This window comes from Cavia porcellus, unplaced genomic scaffold, assembly GCF_034190915.1.
Source record: "Cavia porcellus strain 051 isolate PalLab524CR breed Dunkin Hartley unplaced genomic scaffold, mCavPor4.1 scaffold_10, whole genome shotgun sequence".
Lineage (NCBI taxonomy): Eukaryota > Metazoa > Chordata > Mammalia > Rodentia > Caviidae > Cavia > Cavia porcellus.
The window spans coordinates 80,305,281-80,332,403 of NW_026947493.1; the positions used below are offsets into that span (position 1 = coordinate 80,305,281).

Consider the following 27,123-nt stretch of genomic DNA (forward strand, 5'->3'; position numbering starts at 1 on the left):
GTCCAATTGTCTCCACCTTCATTGCTTTTGGACAGGATGTCAGTAGTCATTTGAAACATTGCTTACACACATGCAATGTACAATGCTTTATTCCAGTGACACTTTGAAAAGATGTCTGTAAATCCTTTCCTCCTCCTAAGAGGTGGTACTGCAGTCTCCTCCCTTTGAATGTGGGTCACATTTAGAGTTTGATACCAAGGAACGGAGCACAAGGGGAGTGATGGTATGTGACTTCCAGGCTAGTTTATGAAAAGGTGGCTCAGAGCTGGGGTGTCATGCAGCTGTAGAGGGCTTGCTTAGTATGTGCAAGGCCCTGAGTTCAATTTCCAGCATTGCGAACACCAAAAGGAGCTTGCATCTGCTTCTCTTTATTCCTGTCTTTTGTCCCGGGAGGCACTGACTGACAGGCATATGAGTGATTCATCTTGTAAGTAATCCCAAAGCTACATCTGGTTTCAGGTGACAGCAATCTTGGCTGACATTTGATTATAATGTCATGACAGCTCTGGGCCATCACCTAAGCTGCTCCTAAATTGCAGGTAATGTGAGGGATAAGAAGTGTTTATTATTATTTTTTTTAAAAAACCAATAGATTTTTGGAATAATTTGTTATGCAGCAATGGATAACTAATACACTGCCTACCACAAATGTTGGTGTGTGTTACCTTCCCTCCAATTCTCTAATATTCACTTCACTTTTTCTGTGCAAAACAAAAACATGTCATAAAATTCAAGGAGCACCCCAGCTGAGAAATACATTGAAAGGAGGCAAGTATTTATTTATGATTAAACTAGTCTCTTCTAAAGCAGTATTTTGTCTCTTTTGTTTGCTTTATAGCCAGAGGAACACGTATAATACGTGGTGTAGCAAACAAATATTGTTGAATGAATGAATGAACAAATTTGTTTCTGTGGCTTTCTGGGATAGGCATAAGAATGCCTATTTATCTTTGTCTTCCTCGCAGAGTACACTGCCATTTATTGTTTATGGGAAATAAATTGAACTTCACAGAAATTCTTGTCCAAGTAAATGATCTGGAAATAGAAGTGAAAAGTCAGGGCAGAAAATTCCTCTTAAACATTTATATTGTTCATTGACTAGTGCTGATTTTCAAGCCCCATCAACCTATCACCAACAAACAAACCTTCCCAATCCTAAACGTATACTCTGCTGATGAGAGGTAGACCATATGGATTTCCTAATTTCTACCAACAGAGCGTGTCTTCAAACGTTTCTGGAGAATCAGTAAGTGATCTACCGTGAGAAGTGTTTATTGCACTTGGGTTGAGAGCCAAGTGGAAGTCAGTCCCTAGACTCAAATTTTTGGTGCAGACAATACAGCACTTACACATCAAGACATCTTGACAAGGCATTGTTTTTTGTTTTTTTCTTCTGCAGAAAGATGCAAGTGTGAGGCAGCAGTGGTGCAGGACAGGGAGTGGCCACTTCTCTCCCTAACAAGCAGCTGACCTCTAAATTCACTGGCTGAATGCCAAGGTTTCCAGTCTGTCCTAGTTGATTAACTCGAGTTGGTGGAGGCAGTTGGCCTTGGAAAATTATCAAGAGGGGACAGGCAGGTTGGAACGCTGAGTCCTAGGTTCTTATCTTGGAAACAGGCAGTGTTTTGGGAAAAGGTACACAGTCATCATTTCTTGGAGCTCACTGCAGTGACAGGGAAAAGGGAGAGGATTTAAATGGCCTGGTCATTTAAGTCCAACATGGAGTTTTGTCTGTGCGCTTTCACAGAAAAGCCAAAGCCTACATCTCTCAAGGTGTTGAATTGGGTGAATCCTATACAGAGGTCTGACAGCCCGTTTCCTTCTGGTCCAGTGGAAGCTGAGTCTCACCGGCACAGTGAGTCTGAGCGCTCTTACGTGTGCGTGCAACAATTCTGCCCCTCTTGGAGAGGCTGACGTCTTCAGGCTGTCTGCGGACGGTTTGGCGCACAGGTCAGGCTTCCTAGGCAAGAACCATTCATCAGCTTTGTGACATTTGGTGTGCATTTTGCCTTAGTTACAGAAAGCTAACTGCAGGTCAGATGTGTTGATACACGGAAACCGCCTGGTCGACAGTGAACACTAATGAAAATCAGTTCTTACTGCCTTCTGTGCTTGCCACGGACCCTGCAAAGCTGCAGGAGAATCGATGAATGAATTATTCGAAGGAGTAGCTCCGATGATAACGTCAACACGTGAAAGTCCCTACTTTTTTTAACTTTTCAGTCTATGGTCGCAGAACAGTTTTAAAAACTATTGTTGTATTAGTGTCATTCATTTTTCAAAAAGTATTGTTCCCTGTGGTATTTTCATCCATGGACATAACATGTTTTGGTATTTATTCATTCGTGTTTAGAAATTCTCTTAGATCAAGTTGACTACATCAAGAAAAGACACCTGAGTGCACGGTGACTCTGAACTGAAGATTATGAAATCGTGGGTTAGGGACGCTGGGATTTGTCACTGTAGCCCTTCGTAAACGTGGCCATGGTAGCAAAGCGCCCAATACAGAGGAGCGTGAGTCTGGGGTAGGAGTCATGAGTTGGTGAGGAAAACTCCTTCCAACTCTCGAAAGGGGCAAAGCTGGCCTCCCTGGCCGTGGGCGGCGCTGGTGGAGGCACTGGGTCAGTACCCTTCGCGTCCCCAGGCCTGGCACGGCGCCTGGCAGACAGCACAGAGCCCGAGATTGTTCTGCAGGAGTCGTCAGGGCAACTGGGAACCCTTCATGGTCAAACTTTGCACTGGTGGTGCCTCCACTGCCACCCGCACCGGCACCTGCCGCTCAGTCTCCGCCTCCTCCTGCAACGCCACACGCAGAAGAGCAACAAAAAGTGGCCCAGTGGATGGACCCACTGTCCAAACCGCCTCCTCCAGAGCGCGGGGCCGGGCCGGGAGGAGCCGGTGACCCGACCCTGACCCACTCGGCTGTCCCGCCCCTGCGCCCCGGGCCTCGCCCTCGGCCTGGGGGCTGCGCCCGGGTCCCAGCGGAGCGCCAGAAGCCACCGCCGTCGCCGGCAGGCATGGGGCGCTGGGACCGCGTCTCCCGCGTCTCCCGCGGGGTCCCAGGCGGAGCCGGGCTTTGGTGCACGGCGCCGCGGGCCGCGCCGGGCGTCTCCAGGGACAGCGGCGGTCCCCGCGTCCCCGAGGTGGCCCGGGCCGCCCGCCGGCTGCTGCGGGACCTGGGGCGGCGGCTGGCGCGCGCGTGGCGGCGGGCGGTGCGGTGCGCGGGCTCGGGGCGCGCGCGCCAGGAGCGGAGCTGGGCGCGCATGGACGGCGCGCTGGGGCGGCTGCGCGCGGAGACGGTGAGCGCGCGGGGAGCGGGGGGGGGGGTGTCTCACCCCGTCCTCGGTGCAGTCCTCACCTGGGTCGGCATTGGCCCCCCGGAGGGGAGCGCTGGCCCCGGTCCCTGCGGCCGCTGGCCTTCCCGTCCCAGGCTGGCGCCCTCCGCGGAGGGGACGCCCTCGCCACCCCGGGGACAGCTGGCAGGGAAGGGGCGCCTGGGGAAGGGTTAGCCGAGCAGAGACGACCCCAGGCGGAGCAGTGCGTCCCTTACCTGCTGATGATTTCTAAGGTCTAAAGAGGAGGGAGTGGGCGGTGGCGCAGACCAAGCAGGAGTTCAGCTTCATCGCGAAGCCGGGCTACGTAGTGAGTTCAAGGCCAGCCAGCGCTGCGCCGCCAGACCCTGTCTCAGAAAAGAAGTAAACCACGGATCACGACGTGGTATGCATATGTACCAATCCTCCACGATGAAGATTTTTATTACGTATCACATATAATCATGAAAAAGTTCTTTTAAAAAGTTCCTTATAGGAAACTCTTAGTACCTTTTTGCATGAAGTGTGAGGTGAGAGATTTCAATAATGAAAAGTCCATCAGCATTTCTTTCTCTGCATCTTGCAAATTATTAATTTTTTCCCCTAGTGAGAATTTAATACAGTATTATGTAAAATTGTTGCTTTTGAACGTTAGGCAGGTTAGGACCTAATGACAGAGAGGGACACATACACAGATATTTTAGATGAGTTTTTAAATGAAAGAATTTTAAATCAGGCTCAGTTTGAAAAGAACAAAATGAACAGTAGCGATTCAGGCTTTAAAATGTTGCCGACATGTTGCTTCCTATGAATAGGTGGAAGGGAAACTGGATTTGGAAAATTCTCGCTGGCACTAGATGCTAATTAAATTAACCAGTATGTTAGAACAGATGCGGCCATCAGTGAAATGCCTGATTTAGAACCTTCGCAGGGTACCTGCTTTTTTTCTGGGTTTGAGCAGGGCAAAGCTAATTTTATCCACATTCAGTTTTTGAACCGACAAGGGTGCATTGCATCTGATCCACCAGATTGAAGTAACATCTGGTTTTCATCCAGGTCTACACAGTGAGCTCGCGAAGCAGGTGGACACTGGAGCCACCTGATTAGACATCTGGACGCGGGTGCTGGGCCAGGGCACCGAGCAAGAGCTGAGGCCGGGCTGGGCCATGGCTCTGTGAATCTAACCTGGAAGCTAACCATGGCCCCTGCTGTGCCTCGCCGGGCTCCTATTTACATTCCGTGAAGACGTGGCCCTAAATGAGTTCTGTAGCTTAAACAGCGTTCTAACGAGCTGTGCTACCAGGAGGAGTTTTTAAACAAGTGTTGTATTGAGGGTGGGGAGATGGTGAGGTATGGAATTCCAGCAGGTGAGGGTTAAGATGCCAATGCTACAGCTTTCGCTTGTCAGCCCTACGATTTTGAGAATGTTAAGTCGTAAGTTTGACTTTGTTTATTCATCTGTACAGTGGGGATAAAAGTCTCATAGGATTGTTGGAAGGATTATTATCAGAATCACATGAAGCGCCTAAGCCGTAAGCAGTATTTATTGGCGCTCTCTCTCTGTCTCTCTCTCTCTCAACAAAATACATGAGGACACTTCAAAATGCGTCATTCCTGGATAGGATAAGAAATGTATTGGTCATAAATAAAACTGGTTATAGATGTCACCCAATATTTGAGATTTTTAAAATAATGAAACACACCACAAAAAAGTTACCAAGTTAACAGACCAGCATCAGACCAGAGTAAAATATCTGTAGCATTTATACATGCAAAGATAATATTCACACTTTAAGTATACACACTTTAAGTATGTAAAGTATCCATATTATATAGAGTATCTAAAAATCAGTTAAAGTAAAACCATCTAGATACAAAATGGGCTAAGGGTAAAACAGATGATTTTGAGAAGAAATAAAATTAACCTAGGATTAAAATGGGAGAAAAAAACTAAACTTTAGTTATCAGGGAAATTCTAAGGGTTTGGAAGATCATTTTTATTTTTTTCGTTATTTTTTGTTGATGCATTTTAGATATCTCTACAATGATCACACATTGTAGGGAATCCGTTTCTGTACATAATACATCTTGATTCTTCTTTTTCCCCCATTCCTCTCCCTTCCTTCAAGCCCTCTTTTCCCCCTTTACAAAAGCTTTGTTGCTTTTTCCTTTTATACTTTTTCTCCTGTCCCTTTTTTCCTTTTCCCTGCCCTTGTTCTCCTCATTTGAGCACTTTCTTTCTGTTTCCCAGTACTCTTTATGCACGCATAGCCAATTTCTTTCACACAACAGTACGGTCTCAAGATGCATTCATTTAGCTAGAAATTCTCAAGATTATCCTTTTTTATGGTGGAGTAGCACTTGACCGTATAAAATAATCTATATCCATCCATCCAGTGAAAGCATTTGTGCTGTTTCCAAGATTTAGCTATTACAAATGGTGGTGTTATAAACATGGGTGCACATATATTCCTGTGGTGTGATGCTTTTTATTCTTTGGGAAGATACCAAGAAGGGGAATAGCTGGGTCAAATGAGACGTCTCATCTTGGTTTTTTGAGGACTCTCCACACTGATTTCCACAGTGGTTGTACCAGTCTGTTGTTCCCCCAACAGGGAAGAAAGCTTCCTTTTCCTCCAAAATGCCATCATCCCTTGCTATTGGTTGATTTCTTGATAATAACCATTCTTACCCATCTCTTAAGTGACCAGTGATGTTGAACATTTTTTCGTAATTTTTTTTGCCACTTATACTTCTATATCTGAGAAGTACCTGTTCATTTGAGATGCTCATTTTTGAACCAGTTCTTTAAATTTGATGGGTCTGATTTTTTTCAAGTTTTTATATATTCTAGATATTAACCCCTTGTCTCAGGAAAACTGCTCCCCAAATTTTTCCCCACACTGTGAGTTGATTTTTCACTTTGTTGATTGTTTCTTTTGCTGTGCAAAAGATTTTTTAATGAGACCCCAGTTGTTGATTCCTTGTATTATTTCTCGTGTGGTCAGAGTTTTGTTCATAAAGTCTTTGCCTACCGAAATGTCTTTAAGAGTTCTATTTATTTTAACTTTCAGAAGACTTAGTGTTTCTGTTTTAATATTTAGATTTTTGATCCATTTTTATTTTAGTTTAGTGCATGATGATAGATATGAGTGAAACATGCTGTTGGGTATTTTGATTGGGATTGCATTAAATCTGTATAATAGTTTTGGAAGTATGGCCATTTTTACTATATTGGTTCTTCCTATCCAAGAGCAAAGGATATCTTTCCATTTTCTGATATCCTCTTTGATCTTCTTTTTTAAAAGAGAACTCTAGTTTTCTATATAAAGGTCTTTTACTTTCTTTGTAAAATTGATTCCTAGGTATTTTGTTTTTGGATGCTGTTGTGAAAGGTGTTGTTTTTCTAAGTTCTCTCTCTGTGAGTTTATTTTTCCTGTATAAGAATGATAGAGTTTTCAATGTTGTTTTTATATCCAGTTTTGCTATTGAATTTGGTTATTAAATCTAGAAGATATTTGGTGGAATTTTTGGGTCTTCTATGTAGAGCATCATGTCATCTGCAAATAATGGTAATTTAACTTCTTCCTTTCTTATTTTTATTCCTTTTATTTCTTTCTCTTGTCTAATTGTTCTGGCTATTGTTTCCAGAATTATATTAACTAAGAGTGGAGATAGAAGAGATCCTTGCCATTTTCCTGGTTTTAGAGTGAAAGCTTTCATTTTTGTCTATTTAGTGTGATGTTGTGTTGGTATGTCATAGATGGCTCTTATCAGATTGAGATGAAGATTGTCTCTCACAATTTCAATTTCTGTAGTTTTTTTTTTTTTAAATCACGAATGGGTGTTGGTGGGGCAGGGCTTGATACTTCTTGTTTGCCAGTCTGTGTGCCAGAAAGGGCTGGGGTCATGTGTTCTAGTCCTGTGGTGGCCCACACATGGTGCTGGTTCTAAGACTGGGTTGTGCTTTGTTCTTTCTCCTCTAGCCCATGAATGGCGCTGACTATAGGGAGAGTCTGGGGTCTGTCTGTGCTAGTCTGGTATTCTGTATCAATTTTGGAAGACAGATTTATGGGATGCATCAATTTGGACTGGATATTGTTTCTTTTAGGACCTGAAATACTTCCCTTGACGTTCTCCTTGACTTGAGGGTCTGTGTTGAGAAGTCTGCTGTGATTCTGATGGGCTTTCCTTTATAGGTATTTTTTTTCTCTAACAATGTTTTTAATGTTCTGTTCTTGTGTTGAATTTTTGGAATCTTAACTCTTACATGCCCTCAATGTAGATTGTTTTTAAATCATGGCTAATTGGAGTTCTATGCCTCAATTATCTGTACGTCAAATTATTTTTCTATGCTTGGGAAGTTTTCTGCCACTATTTCTGTAAACAGTTTTTTATGTCATAGTGCTTTTTCATCGACTCCAAGCAATCTTTTGTTATTCTTCCTTTGCATTATCTATCTGCTATTGGATTGATTTTTCGTGATCCCTTGCTGTTTTAAAAAAAATCTTTGTATCTCTAATTGCTAACAGCAATCCTGTCCTCTATATCTAATATTCTGTCTTCACATAGCCTCGTTCTGCTGCATATACTTTCAATGGAATTTTTAATCTCCTAGATATCTGTCTGAATCTGTCATGGATACTGTTTTTTTTTCCTATGTTGGGTGTTCATGGTTTTCCATAATCTTCTAAGCGCCTCTATTTTGTTTTATCTGTATCTGCTCTAGAGTAAGCAGCCATGTCTTTCACGATGGCCACCAGCCCTGTAGTTATCTGAGGGATTACTTATTATTTGATTATTTTCTAGAGGCTCATTCATCTACTTGTTACTTCTGCTGTTACCACTTTAGAGAGTTCAGGTGAGTGGATTTTGGATTGTCCCACCTCGTTGCTTCCTGCATTTGCTTTTGGTGAACTGGAAGTCTGGGATTGCCTCTTGCTTAAGTATCTTTTCATTTTCTGTTTTTTTAAAGTTTAATTCCTGGGTCAATACTTCTAACTTGCTTACAGCATGTAGCTTTATTGCAAGTACATAGAACCCTTAGGAAATGACTACTTCTAAGATATATCTTCTGGGTGTAGCTGACTTTTGGGTTTTGAGTCTGTTGCAAGATCCTCTGTCTTCGACTCATTGGGGTTGAGGAGTTGCACTGTATTTGGCTTAGCCCCTGGTTCCTTGGCACTGGTCTGTATTACTGGTGTGACTCTTACACAATCTCATCCTTGGCATACTGGGAAGAACAACTGATTAAAACAGTTATGTGACGTTGGCTAAAGTATCACAATCATCGATAAGAACAGCATCAGACACAGCCCAGAAAATGACAAACTGTGATTACTGTTAGTTGGCCGCCTTTAACTACAAGAACTGTATTTGTGATTAAATAACAAAATCTAAACCAAACTAGAAAATTGTACATAGTGCATATTCCTTCAATATGGCAATTTTACACTCAAGGGAGAATATTTAAATGGGTTAGGGAAGAAAAACACAGAGAAATAGAAGAGAAGGAAGAGATTAGGAAAGTGGCTTGGGAACAAAGGAAGATTAGTTGAACTTTGCAAAATTAGTTTAAGAAGACATGAAGGAAAGAGAGAAGGAAGAAATAAAAACAATAACCCAAGAGGACAAGAACAACGAAAGCACAGAAACAATGTTCACACTCAGATAAAAACTGGAACAGATAATCAAGAAAAAAAAAAAAAAAGAAAAACACAAACAAGAAACAAGAAAAGAAAAAACTTAAAGGTCGACTGCAGAGCATGTCTGTGCCGTCATTGGTTGACAGACTGGGCTGCAGAACTCAGACCATGTTTATTAGTCCCAGCAAGCCAGCCAGAGATTCATGCAGGGTAGGGGATCACCCCAGCAAGCCTGCATCTTTTAGTTTCATTCAAGCACAGGCTGATTTCTGGCTGTGAGTTGTTCACCTTGTAGCATTCTGTGTGCCTCTGGCTTGAGCTAGGCTTTTTGATCTCCTGCTGACTTGAACATGGCTCCACTTTACCCCTGACACTGTGAACTGCTAGACTGAGTCAGCCCACAGCTGCTATGAGTTCTGCTGATCTCTCTGCAGGATGACTGCTGGTCCACTGACTTCTCCTGGAGGATAGCTGAATCCAAATAAGTCACCAGCCACTGCAGTCTGCTGTGTCCACTGGTCCATTCCTTGCTGTGTTTCCCTCTGGAGGCTCTGGGGTTACCAGTAGTCACCGTGTGTCTGCAGGTTTGAGCCACTCCTCCCATGCAGAGCCAGAGCTCAGAAAGAGCCATTTGCAACCTCGTTTTTCTCCACTGAGGTCTTTCTCTTACTCTCTCATGGGCTTCAGTTCTGGCTTCAGATCCTTGCTGGGCCCTGGGGCTCACTTCCCTCCTTACCCTCTTTCTCACATTGCTATATCCTAGTGTCTGGACACAGATTCTGGAGAGGCTGTTTCTCTGCTGATCACCACTTTGCCATCTTTCCAGAAGTCTGACTATTGACTTTTATGATTATGGTAACTAATTTTATAGACTTGGAGACAGTTGCCTAATGCACATGTATCAAAAGTCGAGTTTTTTTCGGGAAAGGATTCAGAGACTTTTATGCATACACAGCTGCTGTGTTCCTGGGCTATAACCAACATCTTTGCTAACCATCCAGCTAACATCTTGACCACCCATCCATGTAATGTGAGTGGTCATGAGAAAAAGATAAACACTGGTGTATATTCGGCTTAATGTTATTACCACCAGAATAAGCAAGTTTTGATTATGGGCCATTAGCTAGGTTTTTATAGGAATCAGCCTGCACTGCCACACATAAGTTTATGTGTCATATATTAGGATGGATTTGTATAAGAAATGATGAACAAGCTTAGTTCTTTTGAAGTCATGTTATTTAGAGAATATTGTGTTCTACGTGGTATTCCTAATGGGCCATACTAATTTCTATGATCTGTGAGTGGATTTCCAGGAGTTTTGTATACTGAAAATTACATGTAAAATTTTCTACATATGTAAAATATTTTGAGAGAAAATTTATAGTTTTTATCAGATTCTCAAGGGATTCATGATCAAAGGAAAGTTAAAAAAATCATTGGTGTTTGAATTTTCTATAAATGTGAATTACAGATACTTACTTTACTTGAAGGCTGAACCTTTAGTGATAACTTTATTGTCTAATTCTTGGCAGCATAGTAGAGGATGGACATTCTTCAGTTCATTCATCCATTGCTTTGTGCACTGAACCTCACAACAGACACAGAGGCGCCACCATGCTGTGTACCCAGGCAGTGCTTGCTCAGCTGGGGTACAGTCATGGGCCACAAACGCTGCCCTAGCATCATCACTCCAGTCTAGCCTTTAAGTCAGGACAGGCACGAGTACAGAAGACTCCAGGAGCACAGAGAAAGGGCCATCATGATTAGCCACAGAATTAGAAGATTGCATCAGTGCAAACAGAGTGGTGAAAGGCATCTTCAACAGGGATCAGCAGGAGGTACCGCTCAGTTTAGAGGTTCTCAGAGGCTGGCAAACATGCTTGCCAGTGAAAGCTGGTATGGGAAAGAGTGCAGGAAAAAAAAATGGAAGAGGCAGCTTTACTGAACTTTTAGAGTATGAGAAAATGGGAGCTTCTGGTGGGCCAGGTGCAGGGACTTTCGTGGTGGTGGCTTTTCCTGTGGCTACTGTTATTGTGTATGAGATATCTGTTCGCGCTATCATTTACTAATGCTTGTTTGCAGAGAAATGGTGACGAGAGCTGAAGAAGGAAGATGAACGTCTCAGAGGAAAACTGAGAGCTAACTTTATCCATCAACTTATTTTGAAAATTGGGAGCAACCACCAGTATACTATTTGCTTGTTACTAACACAGTGATCTCTTTCATCCCGAGCTAGTTACTTGTGATGAGTTGATGAAGGATTTTAAGCAAAAAGAGTACACTGCTTAGGAAATGCACTAAATGTGACCCTCATTGCAATTAGTTGGTCCTTAATTTTACGTTACAATACAGAGCTGATGTTGGGTTAAACTTTGTTGGGTGCATCCTAGGTAACCTGCCCTAGAATCTAGTTTTTTTTTTTTTTTTTTTTTTTTTTTTTAGTACCAGGGATCAAATTCATGACCTTATGCTTACTAGGCAGGCACTTATGCTGCTGAGCTAAAACCCCAGCCCTTAGAATTTATTTTTAAAGGAAGTTTAATACATATGAAGACCCTCATGAACTCCCACCGGAGAGGATATAAATCAGCCTTGCTACATAACAGATTTTGTTTTAGAGTGAAGTGTTAGATTATATAAGTATACATAAGTATACATGTCCCTCTGAGGTGTCCTTAAATGCTTTTGCTCAGCAGGCAGACCATTTAAAGCCCTGAAAACTTGAAATGATAAGTAATCAAGTCAACGGGCCCAGCTTCTGTACTCAGGTGGCCCCAGGCAGTTATCCTGTGGCTCAGAAAGCTCATAAAGATAAATGATTCCATTGTGGACTGCAAGGCTTTGCTTGAAAACAGCCTTCAGTGCATAAGTATTTTTCATATGGACAGCTTTGTGCATCAGCTATTTTTGTTTTCACTTCAAGGCCATTTCAAAAGCTATTTATATCTGGACTTTACCTTGTTGCATAGAAAGTCAGTTTTATAGTCAAGTCAAACAGTCACAACTGGAGTGTAAGATGAGAAATACATCTTTTGTGATATCTTATTTTTCTTTCCTGACGACTCCATATTTCTTTTGTATCTCAAACTAATAAAAATTCTTATTCTTTTTCTAATTTTTAGTTGGAAATGCGTTCCCAAAACCATCAGCTGGCCGTAACTTTACTGGATTTAAACATAAAAATGCAGCAGTTGAAACTGGCTCACAGACTGGAAATTGCATCAGAATCTCAAAGCCCAGAAGATAATGCTGTGAATTGGGAGGACGGAAAAGTGGGCTTGGAAATCTGAACCTTAAGAATAACAGTGGTGACTCTGAAACAGTTTTAACAGTGGCAACATGGATGCTTTGCATGGGCTCTAGGGGACCAAAAAAGTGTAACTGACAGAAAAAAAAAAGATTGAAGAGAGGGGAGGGAAAAAACGGTGTGGGATGTTAACGTTTAGAAATATTCATTCATTGTTGGGGGGTGTTTCTCACAAAAAATTAAACAAGAATGCCTTAATGCCAACTTCTAGCATTTCATCTGTGTTAATTTTCTTTTCTTGTTTTGAACTTTCAGAATCTCTGCTTGTTCTTGTTTTACTTGATTACTTATTGTTGATTTGTCCTGTTGCCTAATCAATACTTCCCACTCCTCCTCATCCCGTGTCCTTTTGGAGAATTACTTCTGGCTGGATTCCGGCCATACCCATTAGACGATGGTTCCTTAGGAGCCCCACTTTCCTGTCTTGTGTGGTCAAGGCAGGCAGATCAGTTGGTCCTCAGGATTCTTCACACCATTGCAAGGCAGTAGATGGCGATCTCTGAAAGCAGAGGCTGTGGGACCCAGAGTGCTTGGAAAGTGGTGAGAAAATCCAGGCTCTAAAAGAAGGGAGCTGAAGGTGAACCACTGAAAACACAAAGGAGAGGGGCAGCAGTGCACCCCTGGGGTCATCTGTGTCTATCCTACGCCTTCCTGTCTTGTAGTAACATGAAACACTCTGGTATCCTTCTCATAATATCTTCTTTTGCCTGCCTTGGTTCAAGTTGGAGTTTCATGACTTGTATCCAAAAGTAATTAATTAATTACTAATTAATTAATTAGTAATTAATACAATTGATTAATACAATTACTACAATTTCTGTGTTCAGTTTCTGGGAGTTAAATCATTCTTCTGTCCAATTAGAAAATCTAAATATACCCTAAAGTGCTGTGTTTTTAATATGAAAAATAAAACAAGTTAAAAATAGTTGCCCATCTCATTGATAGTCATAGTGGATTTCTCTAAACACTATGCCAGTCTGAGTGATTTTAATATTTAAATAAGACAGAATTTGTTCTTGAGAATGAAAGGAGAGAAGTGACATAGTCTTTATTTAAATTAAATGCTAGGGCTGAAGGTGGAGCGCAGTGGGACAGCCTGTGTGGGCTCTGGCTCCGTGCAAAACAATTAACAAAACAAAATGAGACACCAACAGTGAAGAAACAGTCATTAAACAGGTAGGTCATTAAACAAACAAAAGAAAAGAAGAAAGAAAAGAAAAGCAAGTGGTTTATGTGTATAAAGATTTGGGAATTATCCGGACCAAGTGTAGTCTTTACCTTTTTTTCCATGAGAAGTACATTGTCCTAGCCCTTTCCACTGAACTTCCTCCTGGTGTGAGAGTGAAGTATTCCTCTGTTCCGCTCACAGGGCGTTGTCAGAAGAGCCGCAGGCAGCAGCCTGATACAGAGCACGACTCTGCCTAGGAGCTTTTAGTTTTATATATAAACACAGATACTCTTCATTGAACGACCTACCTGTTTAATGACTGTTCAGACTGACAATGCAGGAACTTGAGGTGCAGTGTGGCCCAGTGGCATCTTCTCCGGTACAGTACTGTAAGTTTTGCTGATTGCACTGTGTGGCATACTTCTTTAGTTTTACGTTCTGTTGTGGGAGCCGTTGAAACTGGAAATTGAGCACATGTGCAAGGCTGGGGCCTGGCGGCTCCAAGAACAGAGGGAGTGCCTGAGGCAAGCCACTTCAGAAAAGCTGCCTCAGCCTACAGAACACCTAGCCCCAGGATAATCCAAACAGTGGGTTGCTAGGACAACAGGGTGTCATGTGACATTCAGTTGCTAAAGGGTATAAATAAACGCACCTACAGTGTAAGGGCAGTTCCTTTCCTCCTGTCCGGAGGCTGAGGGTTCTATCTTGACCCTAGTTTTGTCTGTTTATTTTCTAATCCTCTTGCAGTCCTTCACCCAAGAATCCTCAAGGGCTGTGTGCGTCACGACATTCTGTTACATCGCAGTTCTCCGTGTAAGAGTTATGCAAATAAAAACACAGTCATCAGGCTGGAGTTTCCTTTGACAATTTCTTTGATCTGAATATTGCAATGAACATACTATGAACAGTTCCTCATTTGGTGACCAGTGCATTGAACATCCTAATCGCAGGAAAGAAACTTGACCATTAAATGAGGAATGCCCTAATGTCTTGCATTGTGTTTGTGGAATAGATTTCCTAGTTGTTACTTTCTTTGAATTTTATAGAATTTTGAGTGAAGATTGGTGTTGCTCCTTGTTGTGTTAGTCAGATTTTTATTGCTGGGACAAAAATACCCAAGTAAACAAATTTAAAGGCTTGTGGTTTCAGAGGTATCAGTCTACTATGGGCTGTTGTTATTGATTTAGGCAACAGGAGGTGCAGAGAAAAACTGCTCACCACATGGAAAGCAGGAAGAGAGGATGGAGAGAGAGAGAGGAGGAGGAGGGAGAAGGAAGAAGAAGATAAGGAGAGTGAGGAAGAAGAGGAGGAAGAGCAGCAGGAAGAGGAAGAAATAGAAGAGGAGGACAAGGAAGAGAGAGGAGGTCTGACTGGCTGCATCTGGCTGGGAGCCACCTTCTAGTAGCCCTTTTGGCTGTGGACTCCTCAGAAGATCATCTCACAGAGCTCACTGGCTGGTCTTTGCTTTTCCCTGCCCAGTGAAGGCACCCACTGCATTATGACAGTTACCTCTCTAGGCCACATCTGTGAACATCTGCCCTGGCCATCCAGCCTTCCATACACAAGTCTGTGTATGCTTCACATTTCAACCCTAAAGCTTGTGATTTAGTCTTTTCAAAAGCCCCTTAAATATCAGGATGGTCATTCTGAAGAGCATCTTTAAGGTTAGCATTTAAATCGTTGTGATTTTGTGCTTAAAAAATACTCAAAGTGATTTACTGTGTGACAGTTCCTTACAGGATGCAGATTACCGACATCCCTTAATATTCATGTAAGTAATTTGATTATTCTGATAATATAGTACTGGACATGAAAAGGAAAAATAAATTAAAATTGAACTTCTAAAAATACATTCATTGATTGTCACATTTTCAGCCAAGTCTGAAATTATCTTATTGTTAAGTTTTGGTCATTCCTTTGCATTTTTATCTTGCAGTGATAAACTTCAGACCAGCTGTATTTTCTAGGGTTCACAGATGCAGGGACAGAATAAGAAACTCTTTGTTGCAAAAGTGATCTTATAGATGGTAATGGCAACCAGTAGAGTCCACCTGAGACCAGCTGTGCAAATGGAAATACAACATGAAATGGACTCGGGACATCGTTATTATTAAATGTTGTTACCCACTTTCCACTCTGCTATGACACTCCTGGCTTATGCATTTTTTAAGCAGCAGAAGGCAAATGAACGTTTCCCTACTTTTCTTCTAAATGGTGCTCAGTTACTTGTGATCAGCTTGCTGGGTTGTCTGCCATCTTGTCAGCCATGACACATGGGAAGCCAGCAGGGAAAGTTTCTAAGAACTGCAAGGATGTGCCTACAAGGGTTACAGTCCTTCTCTTTTCTTCAGGATTTAAAAATAAGCGAAGGCAATCGTGTGACATTTTAAAGATCTATGAGATGGCAGGGACCAAAACCAGTGCCAGCTGGAGGGGAAAATGAGAAAATAATTATACCTTAAATTATGCATCAGGGAAGTCATCATTGAATGAGCCAAAGAAAGTAAACTGTTTATAACAAGAGTGCTTAGAGGGGGCCACGGGAAGAGACACTAAAAACAGTTTTGTGAGGAAAATATGGTGCTTGGATCTTGCAAATGACACATTTCTCACAGCGTTAATTATGGTGGAATGAAACCGTGTTAGCAGGAAATGGGCTTTCGCTCTCAGGTGCTTGTTTAGCACCTACCCGTGGAGAGATGCCAACTGCCTTATGACAGTTAGGGGCTCTGCACAGGTTGGAGGCCTTGGATGCCTGCACAGGTGGCCTGGATGAATCACATTTTGTCTGATTTGCCAAATACTTCTGCCAGGTGCGGCTGCAGCACCGGCCCAGGGATGTATCAGTGTCTGCCGCGGATAACTGTGGATAGCTGAGCCCACACCAGCGTAATTATGAGAATTCTGTCTCCTCTGTCTCTTCCCGGCAGGATCAAGGGCCTGGTGCAGCCGTGGGCTCTGTTTATTTACTGCTGTAATCACTGCCAAAGCCTTTCGGGCCCTGGAGCTGCACCAGGTGCTTCAATTCTGGCTACTTTCTGTCTTGGTTGTGTTCACTGTCGCTGCTGTGGACACTGCTGCGGTCACGATTATGGTTGTCTCGTTTGCCTTGTTGCCCATGTTATTAATGCAAGTTATGGTGGCCTGAGAACTGTGGTTAGGTCCAGGGTTCAGCCGGGCCGCGCTGCCACCTTTGGATCTGGAAGCCTCTTATTTCACCCAGAAAAAGTACTAGAGAAGAGAACTTGGAGATAGATGTATTTGTCTCACGGTGGCCTGGGCCAGGTGCTGCTCTTGGCTTGATGAACTGGGTCCAAAGCATTTCATTTCTCCTTAGGAACCATAGTGCCACCATCTTGCTCTGCCAGGCCCAGGACGTGCAGTGTATCTACTGTCATGAAACCAGCGATGACAGCAGCTACCCCTCCTGCGTCAGCTACTGTGCCAAGCATACCATTTACATCAGTATATTTCTTCATCATGATGCTCTGTAATAGGACATTTCATGGAGTCATCAGATCTCGATATTTAGCCTGGTTTTGCCAATTACCAGCCATATGCTTTAAATTCTTTGAATCTGTCTAAAAGGAGCTAGTGGAAAGATACCTGCTTTATTTAAGTCTTGAAGAGCCCGAAGTGGAGAGCCCTAAAGTGGGATTTGGAGACTGAGTGGTGAGGAGTCTCCTACTTCTATGAGTCCTTTGTACATACTTCAGTTCTGCACAGCATCTTATATCCTCATGGATACAGCTCCTCCCCATTCCTCTTTTCTACATTGTGCCTCTGTGTGTCTTTCTAATACTTCATCGATGGAGTCCTCTCTGTTGATGATTAAACTGTTTGCAGAGCATGAGAACAGGTGGCCAGTAGATATAACATCAGCAGTCGACGCTCCTTACCAGCTCCTGAATCTGCCTGCCACACAGTCCTACATGCCAATCCACTGACACCTCCTAACAGTGCAGTGTGCTTGGAGTGATCCTTCTTCCTGTTTTAGAAGGGGAAGGGAAGCCCAATCAGAGCTGTTGAGATTCTTCCTTAGATTGTGAAGCAGAGACTTGTGCACAGGCGAGTGCACTAAGTATTAAAAAAAGAATATTAGAAAAGAAATTATGACAGAGGCATGTGGGAACTTCTAGGGTTACCTTTTTCAAGGCTCAGTGGGCTTGTGTCCCTCCTGGCTAGTATTTGTGTGCTCCAGGAAACAGCACTTGCTGTGTCTCATGTCCTGTGTAACCCAGTCGGATGATTTTGGGATAAATTACTCCATCTTATTTTTGTCTAATTTTTCTCATGTGAAAGTGAGAGGGATAATAGAAATGACCCCTAAAACTCTGACTTAGAGACCTCGACTCTGTCTAATCCTGCCAGCTCGTGGCCAGTCTGCTGACACCTGTGTTAATACGAAGGACTGTGCTTGTGACAGCCTGTCAGGAAGTGGGCTCTTTGTATTGCAGTTGAAGCCTTAATGGTGACAGAAAGGAATCAAAGTGACTCTTGGATGTTCTGCCCTCTGTTCTCTTCACACGTGATGACTGCAGCTGGGGGGAAATGTCACATTTGCACTTCAGAGGGAGACAAGTGCTACTCCAGACTCTCTGTGCTGTGATGTGGGTGGCAGCCTGCTGCGGTGGGCACTGGTGGCTGCTAACGGTGCCTCCTGGCATCAGAGGGGCAGCCCAGCAGACAGCAGGGTGAGCCCTGGCTTCCTCACCTCCTCACTGTCTTACACGACATCTCCATGGGTCTGTTTGCTTATCTGTAAATTATAATAATCACAGCTGTCCAAAGGGGCTGCTGCCTTCTTAGCCCCGAAGGAGCAAAATATAAGATGCCGGAACAACCTGAAGTGTTTATTTTTACAGCAGCCTCCAGCAGGCATTTTGCTCGCCCTTTGTGCCTACTAGAAACATCCATATACAAGACAGAGACTGACAAGGACAGTTTTACATTTCCCAGGAACTCAGGAAGGCTGTGGAATCCAACTGTGTCCAGTGAGACCCAAAGGCCAATTACTGGGCCACGTATGAGAAACATTTCCCGTGCTTACACAAGGAGTAAGCATCCTTCCTTCCCGCCTCTTCCTTCCCTGCTCACAGATAGGGTCTTGTGATGCTGCAGAGCTCACACCTGCTGCCACCCTTCTGTACCCAAGGTGGGAACATGTGGCCACATGTATTGGAAATAAGAGAAGGGAAAGGTAAGAAGCAATGATGTCTTGATGACATCATTGAGCTGCTGATGCCACCCTGCGGCTCTCTATCTTTCGCTGGCCTTGTTCTGTGACACAATAATAGCTATGATAAAACTCAATTGTTTAAGCTGCTTTTCTGTGGATATTCAGTCCATTGCTCCTAAAAGCACTCTTAACTGACATGTATGAGCCCCCTCCGTACCGTGGGGCAGAGGCACATGTGGCCCCCTCAGAAATAGTCGGCAAGGACTGCAGAGGCTTTGTTTGCTTAAATGTTTTGTGTCTTTTGAGAGAACCTGTTCTGGATAACAGGAGACCAAATTAACCTACTTGAGGTGTGGAGTCCTCTCTCGAGTCCTCTGCTGGAATCCTACAGTAAATATTCACAGTACTTGAGAAGTGTCCCCATGCTTCCCCTCCACTAAGGTTGTCCAAACACCTGTGAAACCTACCACATATGTGATTCTGTCCAGAGGAAGCACTTTAGTTCTTAACATCCAAAGGAAGGGGAATTGAGGTATTTCTCTAAAATGTTTCAGGATCTCCCTGGCAGCAAGTCAGAGTAAACAGTTTATCAGCTTTAAATCTTTATGCGAGGAAGTTTAGCAAACTGTCTAAAACAATCCTGAAACTGAAACCTCACAAAAATGGCTTTGAAAAATGGTGTTGAAGATGCTAGTCTGCCTAAACTTCTAAGGGATTCAGTTGGGAATTATAAGACAAAGAAACAGCCCAAGCTTTCAAGACGAGATGAGCACAGTCAATGTTCTCTGAACTCTACCAATGTTTGCGCTGGGCTTTAATAGTTTATGCTTTACCTGGTGCCTTATGGCTTGTCAAGTGCTTGTCGGTGCACAATGTACCAGCTGCTGTCATAACTGATAGCTCATTAAACTTACAACAGTCCTCCGAAGGAAGAGTTGCTTGAGGCTGTTGAATGTCGGAGGACGTCAGGAAAACTTGTCTGTGACTTGGGAAATATCCCCTTCGCCCTTGGTGGCTACCATCCCAGAGTGGGAGGGGTTATTTCTGCAGGCAGAAGTATTAACTCAGCTGTGGGCTGAGCTTTCTGTAATAGCTGGTGAATCATGGATATCTGCAGTCTTCCGTTTCTTCCTCTCCAGAAGGATGGATTGAATTGAAAGCACTGGACATTAACTTTGAATCCTTAGTATCTTATTGAATGCTAAGATTAGAATAGCAAGCATGACAGCTTGGGCCCCCTTCGTTGATTCTTTCTGTTCATGACTAATTTTCTTTTTTTATTTTAATTTTTTAAAAATTTTGTTTTAAAGATAATAAAACTCAACAAAAACCAGTGTAAAGGCAACCAAAACAGAGCAGTAAAGTGGGTATAGAACTTTGAAGCAGAACAATAGGAAATCACCAGTGGCTACCATAGTCTATCCTGTTGCCTCCACAATAGTTGTCCATGCCATCTGACATAGTAAAATCAAACCAAGGTAAAACAGATTAAAATCAATCAAAACAGAACACTGAGTAAAACAAAACAATAAATCAGAACAAAACAAAACAGTGAGAGCAGTATTGGATTTCAAAAACAAGGCAGAAGGAAATTCCCATATTTGCTATATTGCATACTGTTATCCTCCCAATGGGTGCTCAGACCACCAGCCCCAGGCCTGCAAAGTCAACCAGACAATGCAAGCTTTCAGCTGGTTTTTGGACCTCAGTTGCCATCATCTCAATCTGTTCTTCAAACCAGCTGGTTGCTGGAGTGGGGTTCTTGATTCTCAGCCCATACCCAGGGAGGCTCACAGGAGGCACAACCTGGCTTCTCTCTTCCTGGGCCCCGCATGGCTTGCGTGGCTTACGGGAAGGGCAAATGGGCTTCTTCTTGATTTTGATGGGCTCCTCTCAGACCCAGCATGGTGTCTCTCGTGACTAAATTTCCTACATGTGCATCCTGTTAAGTGTTCCAGTGAACTATCTAGAAGGACCTCTGAAGACCTCGAGAGTCTCCTTCTGCTTGTCCTCCTCCTCGCGTGCCTGTTCTGTGAGCCCAGCCTTGGTCTCACCATTCCCTCAGCCCCGTCTCCCCAACTCAGAGTCTGGTCAGTTGTTGGTGTGAAAATCAGAACACAAGGAGCTAAAAAAAAATACGTCTTGACATTTTTAGCAAGAATTTAAAGTTAGGAAAATATAAATTTGGATTGTTGTGTTAAAGATTGTGGAAGATATTAAGGCTCGCAAGCTGTTGTGATTTCTTCCCTAGTTCTCTTTATCGCTCTCCTATTATAAACAATGAATATCCTAAGGTTGTTTCAGAGTCCTTAGGATAAACAGGGGGAATAAAGCAAGAAAGAAAAGTTAGGTACGGCTACTTATTTATTCCTTATTTATTCAAGGCATATCTAAATCTATTTATGTGTTAATATGACAGCTTGTTTTAAAGGATTTATGGCAACCTGCAAAAATATTCACAATGTAAAGCAGGAAGAAAATGATGCCCAAGATAAAGGAGCTGAATCTTTTGAGGATCTTCTTGTGGCAACTTCCAGAGAAGGCTGCCATGTTCTCATACAATGAAAAGTTGAAGGGCAAGGAGAGAGAATCCACTTCTGTGAGCCCTTTTAAATAATGGCATCAATCTATTGCAAGTGGAGGAGGACTCATGACCTAAACAGTTCTGCTATGGTTTGTGTTTAGTTGTTCCCAAAGCCTCCGTGCCCATTGGCCAGGCTCACGGGAGGTGATTGGATCACTGGGGCCAATCCACCAGGATAGGACGCTAGATGTTAGGAGGCGTGGCCTGTTCAGAAGAGAGGGATCACTGGGGCCGTGCCCTGGAAGGGTTTATCTCCTTCCCTGGCTCCTGCCTTCTGTCTGCTTCCTGTCTGCCATGAGGCCGGTAGTTTTCCTTCTCCCTTTCCTTATACCACACCACCCACCATGTAAGGACTGAAAAGTGTAAAACACAACCAAAGTGAATCTCTGCTCCTTCAAGTTGTAGATGTTGGATATTTTGTATCAGTAGAGAAGAAAGTGACCAAGAGGACGACCCTCCATTAGGCTCCTATCTCAACACTGTTGCACAATGAGTTAAATTTCTAAGGTACAGGTATGGGGTAGGAGGGGGGAATAGTCAAGCCGTAGCACTTGGCACTTGAGATATCGAGTCTTGAGTATTTGCGAGGATTGGGCTCAATTTTGAACCATTTAGTAGTTAAAGCAACAACAACAGAAAAAGATAATTTAATTTATAGCCGATGTACCATTGAAGACAAATTGTTTGCGATCAGCACGCCTTAGAGCTGAATAAGTTGACTCATTATCTTGTTACATTAACTGTAGAGCAATTAGTTTCAGAGATGGCTGCGCCAAATGATGACTTTTGGCTTCAGCTGAGCCGTATAGATCAGTTACTAAAAGGAAAGACTGTTTTCTGTTTAGACCAATCCTAAATTATGTCAATGAAAGGCATGCTGCCTGTATATAAAAAATAGTTCTATTAAGTCTCTTAAGTAACCATTGCTTTTCCTGTTTCCATTTTCGCATTCTCTTTCTGCACTGATGTCAGGACATTACCTCATGATTGTTTTTATCCTCCTCCGTCCATCACTAACTGTTCTTACTGATGCTCACTGTTGTCACAAGATTAATTGAAGGTTATAATACTTGATGAGCATTGATTGCCTGTGAGTTCACTTAGTTTGCTAATAATTTTTGCAGAACTAAAACTTCAAGCAAGATCAGTACATGTCACAAAGATGTTACCTCACACATTTTTTTGCTTTGATTTCATACATATTTTTCAGGTGCTGGGGATCAGACCCAGGGCCTCCTGCACTGTGTGATACCCCAGCCCTCACAACACATTTGTTCACAGGGCGATGCGTTGTAGAATCAGTCATGTGTGAAGGTACCTGCTTTTCATGGTAACATTGCCCTGAGAAGGTCTGCTTTCAGTTCACTGGAAGGAAAACCTTTATTAGAAAGATCATTCAGTAAATTAAGAGGTCAATGCTTTGGAGACAGTGTGTGGCTGCCATTATAATACATAAAGAAGGTAATTTTTGAAATCCCTGCCACATGACAACAGGAAAGTGACAGGCCTGGCGGACAAAGGGCCGGGTGAGAAGAGGAATGGGTCACACACACAGTCATGACACCGCATGGTGGGTTTGTGGGCACGAAAGGGGAATAAACAGGCGTGGAGTGGGCCTGGGAGTGGGGTGGTCAGGGAGGGCTTTGTTTAAGAACTTAGAAAACCTTCAGTTTTGGGAGGGAAACAGCTCACTTCTCTGGAATTAGAGGAATTAGGGAATCAGGGGAATGACTTCACCTGGACTTTATCTCCTCCTCTCGAGCATCAGGTCTAACGGGACTCACGAGGCTACCTGAAGTTTCCTGTTTAGATTTTAGGCAGTGGTGTAGTTAGATCCTTATAGACACAAGAAAGTTAAACTTTCTTTTTTAATTTCATGATAGAATATACTTGATGTATAAATCACCCTTTGCGACACTTAGTCCTTAACACGTCATACCTGTGTGCCGCCACTGTGATTTACCAACCCCAGAACATCATCACTACCCAGCACCAAGCTGTGTCCACCACACACTCTCCGCACTCTCCTCTTCTCGACCCTAACTTATCTCTATATCTATGTTAGCTGTGGATCTTTCATATCAATGGAATCATACAATTTTTGTGTTTGGTTTTTTCACTTGGTACAATGTTTTCAAATTTCACCCATATTGTATTCGTACATTACTCCTTTTTATGACCAGCTGATATTTGTGGTACTGCATGGATACACTATATTTTGTTCATCCATTTATCCAGTCAATGGAATTTTGGTTGGTCCCACTTTGTGGCTCTTGTGCATAGTGTTGCTGTGAACAACCATGTCCAATATTTTATCTAAACACTTTCATTTTTTCAGTGTATATTACAAGGAGGAATGGAATTGCTGGATTACACACACATTTTAGTTTCAGCTTATAAATGAGCTGCCACGCTGCTTTTCACAGAAATGGCACCATTTTACTAAACTTACTTTTAATGAAAAAGTATTTAGTTCAAGGCTCCTGTGTGCCTTGGTAATTTATCCTCCCTTCCAGCTTCGAAAGATTGTTGTGAGGGTTAATAACCTTCATGAAACTATTAAAGACTTTCTGAAAGTAGCCTTTAGATCAATTAAAGGTATTTTAAAGGTAGGCATTTATTCCAGTACACTTTGCAAAGAGTTTGATCGTTCAATAAATCAACACAAAATTTGATCTGCATATGTGTGGGCTTTTACAGTCTTAGAAAACTCGAAATTAAAAAGAGACAAATTGAGTTGAATGAGTTTCTCTTGATTTGATCTGTTTTTCTTAATGAGATATTGGAGGCCTTAAAGAGTGCTATCCCTTTGAGGTATGGGCTCACTGATGCTGGCTGTTAGATCCATTAATTAATTTATCACTATTTGAACATTTGAATGAGCTAAACTCAAGCTGCTGTTAACTTGAAACATGGCTGAAAGGCTAATGTTTGCAGGGGTTTAGCAAACTTTCACTATGGTTTCTGCGAGACAGCTCCATGAAAAACAAATTGGAACCATTTCTTGTGATTCTAGACAAGCTCTAAAAACTCTTGTTATAGGTAGTTCTTCTTCCATAGCCAGCACATGCATGGTGCAGTGCTTTGGGCGAGCTTGCTAGGCCTGCATGGCTCAAAGGCCCATCCCTGTAGCACATGGAGCCTGGATGTAAAGTTTCCTGAGGGAAAAAATGAATTTCTTAGTCTTCTGATTTTTTTAAAATTTTATTTAAGGAGAAAAAGAAAAAAAAAAAACAGAAAAAGGGTACAAGTTATACAGAATTTCAAAAAAAAAAAAAAAAAACCAGTAGGAAATCACTGGTTAATAGATTACATATTGTAATCTTAGAAATAGTTGTTCAAGTTACAAAATTAAAGCATATAAAGTGGACATTCAAACAGTGAGACTGCAAACAGTTCTGTTCAATGATCCAACAAAAACTCAGGAATATGGTTATCTATCTTATACGCTTAAATATACATGCCATTATATCCTTTAGAGCACTTTCTTTTCCTCTATTTTTTACAATGACAATTACACATTTTGGGTCTTATCATTCCCACAGTTCTTATTACTTTTTTTTTATTGAAGAGAATAAAATCAAATGTGATGTAACAAAACAGAGTCAGTCAAATCAAAAGGATGGACATAGTACATAATGTAAAAACAGAATACAAGGTGATCAACAATGTTTACCATAATGCCTCTTGCTATCTTAAAAAGAATTGCCTATATCATCAGTTATAATAAAATTGAACAAAACAGTAAAGAACAAGGCCAATAAAACTAAAACATTGGAGACCTTACAGGACTTCAAAAGAAGATAATAGTCAAACCAGAATGGGGATCATAGTGAATCTTATTGTCTTCAAAGTTGTTGCCTATACTCTCAAATTTGGTACTATCAAGCAAAACAGAATAGAGTAAAAGTCAAAACAAGATGGTGAGAGCAATACAGGTTTTCAAATCAAGTTAATAGAAAATCAAAGTGGGTTACTATAATATATCTTGCTATTTTTTATTTATTTTTCCCCTTAATTAAAAAGATAAAAATTAAAAAAATAATAAAAAGGAGATTGAGATAAAAGAGGACATAACAACAAAACAGCACAGGTCAGAACATAACCACTTAAGCAAAATAGTGTTTTACCACAAGATATCCTGACATAAAAGTACTTACCATAGTGTCTCTTTCCTTGAAATCTTTAAGTATAACTCTGTGTAGTGTAGCATCAAACATATCAAGACAATGTAAAACCATTCAAGAGAATGTCAGTATTACAGGGTATTTAGAACCAACTAACAGAAAATGAACAGAGGTTTCTATATTATCTCCTTGTCTATAAAAGTTTTTGTTTATATTATCACATATAATGAAATCCAATAAGATACAACATGTTAAGACCGATGGAGAAAGAAGAACAAAAGCTTGATGGGACTTCAAAACAAGATAATATTAAATCAGCATTAGCTATTATGATGTCTTGTTTTCTCCAAAATAGCTGTTCTTAACATCCGATCCTCTCTGCCTCATTTCTGTTGAGCTCTTTTTCTGTCATTAGTTGTCAGTTTGTCCTCTTCATTTCGCTTTCTGCTCCATTCATTGTGGCCTCTCTGCCACTGTTTCTAGAATCTTGGTATTTTTGTCTAGAATGTCCTGCAGTATTCTCTGTAGAGTTGAATCGGTGGTTGCAAATTCCCCTAGTTCCTCTTTATCCTGGAAGCACCTTGTTTCTCCATTAATTTCTAGGGACAGTTGTGCAGGATATATCAATCTTGGCTAGAGATTATTATCTTTCAAAGCTTGAATTATTTCACCCGACACTCTTCATGATTTGATGGTTTTGCCAAGAAGTTTGCTGTAATTCTGATGGGTGTTCCCTTGTAAGTGATCTGTTTCTTGTCTCTGACAGCTTTTAATATTCTGTTCTTATATTGGATTTCTGGAATTTTGATTGTTACATGCCTGGGTGTAGTTCTGTTTGAGTTGTAGGTGGCTGGGGTCCTGTATGCCTCATAGATCTGAGTATCTTTATCTTTTCCCATATTAGGGAAGTTCTCCTTGATTATTTCTGTGAATAACCTTTGCAGTTCACTTGTTTGTATCCCTGCTTCTTCCTTTACATTCTTAATTTTTAAGTTATAGATCCTCTTGTCATCTTCTAGCCTTTGTATTGTTACTGCTTGTTTCCTTGTTATTTTTAAGAAGTTCTTCCTTTCATGTTCCACATTACAAATCTGCCCTCCAGTTCAGATAATCTATCCTTAGTTTCTTTCAAGCTGTTATGCCAGCTTTCAATATAGCTTTTAGTTTCCTGGTAATCTCTTTGAACCTGCTTCATGTATTCTACATTTTCTCTATTTTCTCCATCAAACAATTTTCCCTTTGTTTCTGTTCTTCCATTACACCATCTGTTTTTTCTTGGGAGGTGCTTAGCATTTCTTTAACTATTCTATTTAAATCTTGCTTTATTTGGTTAAATACTTCACTTTTGAACTTGTCTATGAGGTCCCGGAGATACCGCTTTATGTCTATTAGTGCCATGCCTAATATTGCATGTTTCCTGTCCTCATTCTCCTTTGCATTTACCTTTCATGGATCAGTGTTCTCAGGATTGGGGACTGAGGACCCTTTCTTGTTGCTCCTTCTTCCCATACTTTTTGTTCCTTCCATACAAGCATATATAGGAGGCCCAGTTTCTTTCTTTGTCAGTTATAGTTTGTTTGAATCATGCTGGCTAGGTGTTCCTGCTGACTGGAGTGTACTAGGGAGACACAAACCTGGGCAGCCTATGCTGGGCCCGCCCCTCCAGGTCAGTCAACCTGCTGAAGGCTTCACTGCATTAGGGTGCACTGCCAGATGCAGGGTCCTGGTTTGGGCTAGCCTACTGGGTCTTAGTCTGTGGCGTCACCCAGGTCAAGCACTCCCCACCAATCCTGCTTGAGAGG

The 27,123-nt window shown here is 42.0% G+C and overlaps 1 protein-coding gene across 1 annotated transcript; it reads left to right on the top strand.

Annotated features, from left to right (window-relative positions):
* The first annotated feature begins 1,719 nt into the window (after positions 1–1,719).
* Aard (alanine and arginine rich domain containing protein) lies at positions 1,720–12,467 on the top strand. Its single transcript, XM_063256862.1, has 3 exons — positions 1,720–1,877; positions 2,573–3,299; positions 12,079–12,467. Exons 1-3 carry the CDS (start codon positions 1,720–1,722, stop codon positions 12,244–12,246), a joined length of 1,053 nt encoding a protein of 350 aa, XP_063112932.1. The 3' UTR covers positions 12,247–12,467.
* Positions 12,468–27,123: the final 14,656 nt, after the last annotated feature.

Excerpts from the sequence above, each read along its gene's own strand:
- Aard (XM_063256862.1), top strand. The coding sequence starts at position 1,720 with ATGGAGTTTTGTCTGTGCGCTTTCACAGAAAAGCCAAAGCCTACATCT. Across the intron at positions 1,878-2,572 it reads GAGTCTGAGCGCTCTTACGT|GGGCAAAGCTGGCCTCCCTG; the intron begins GTGCGTGCAACA and ends AACTCTCGAAAG. Across the intron at positions 3,300-12,078 it reads GGCGGCTGCGCGCGGAGACG|TTGGAAATGCGTTCCCAAAA; the intron begins GTGAGCGCGCGG and ends TCTAATTTTTAG.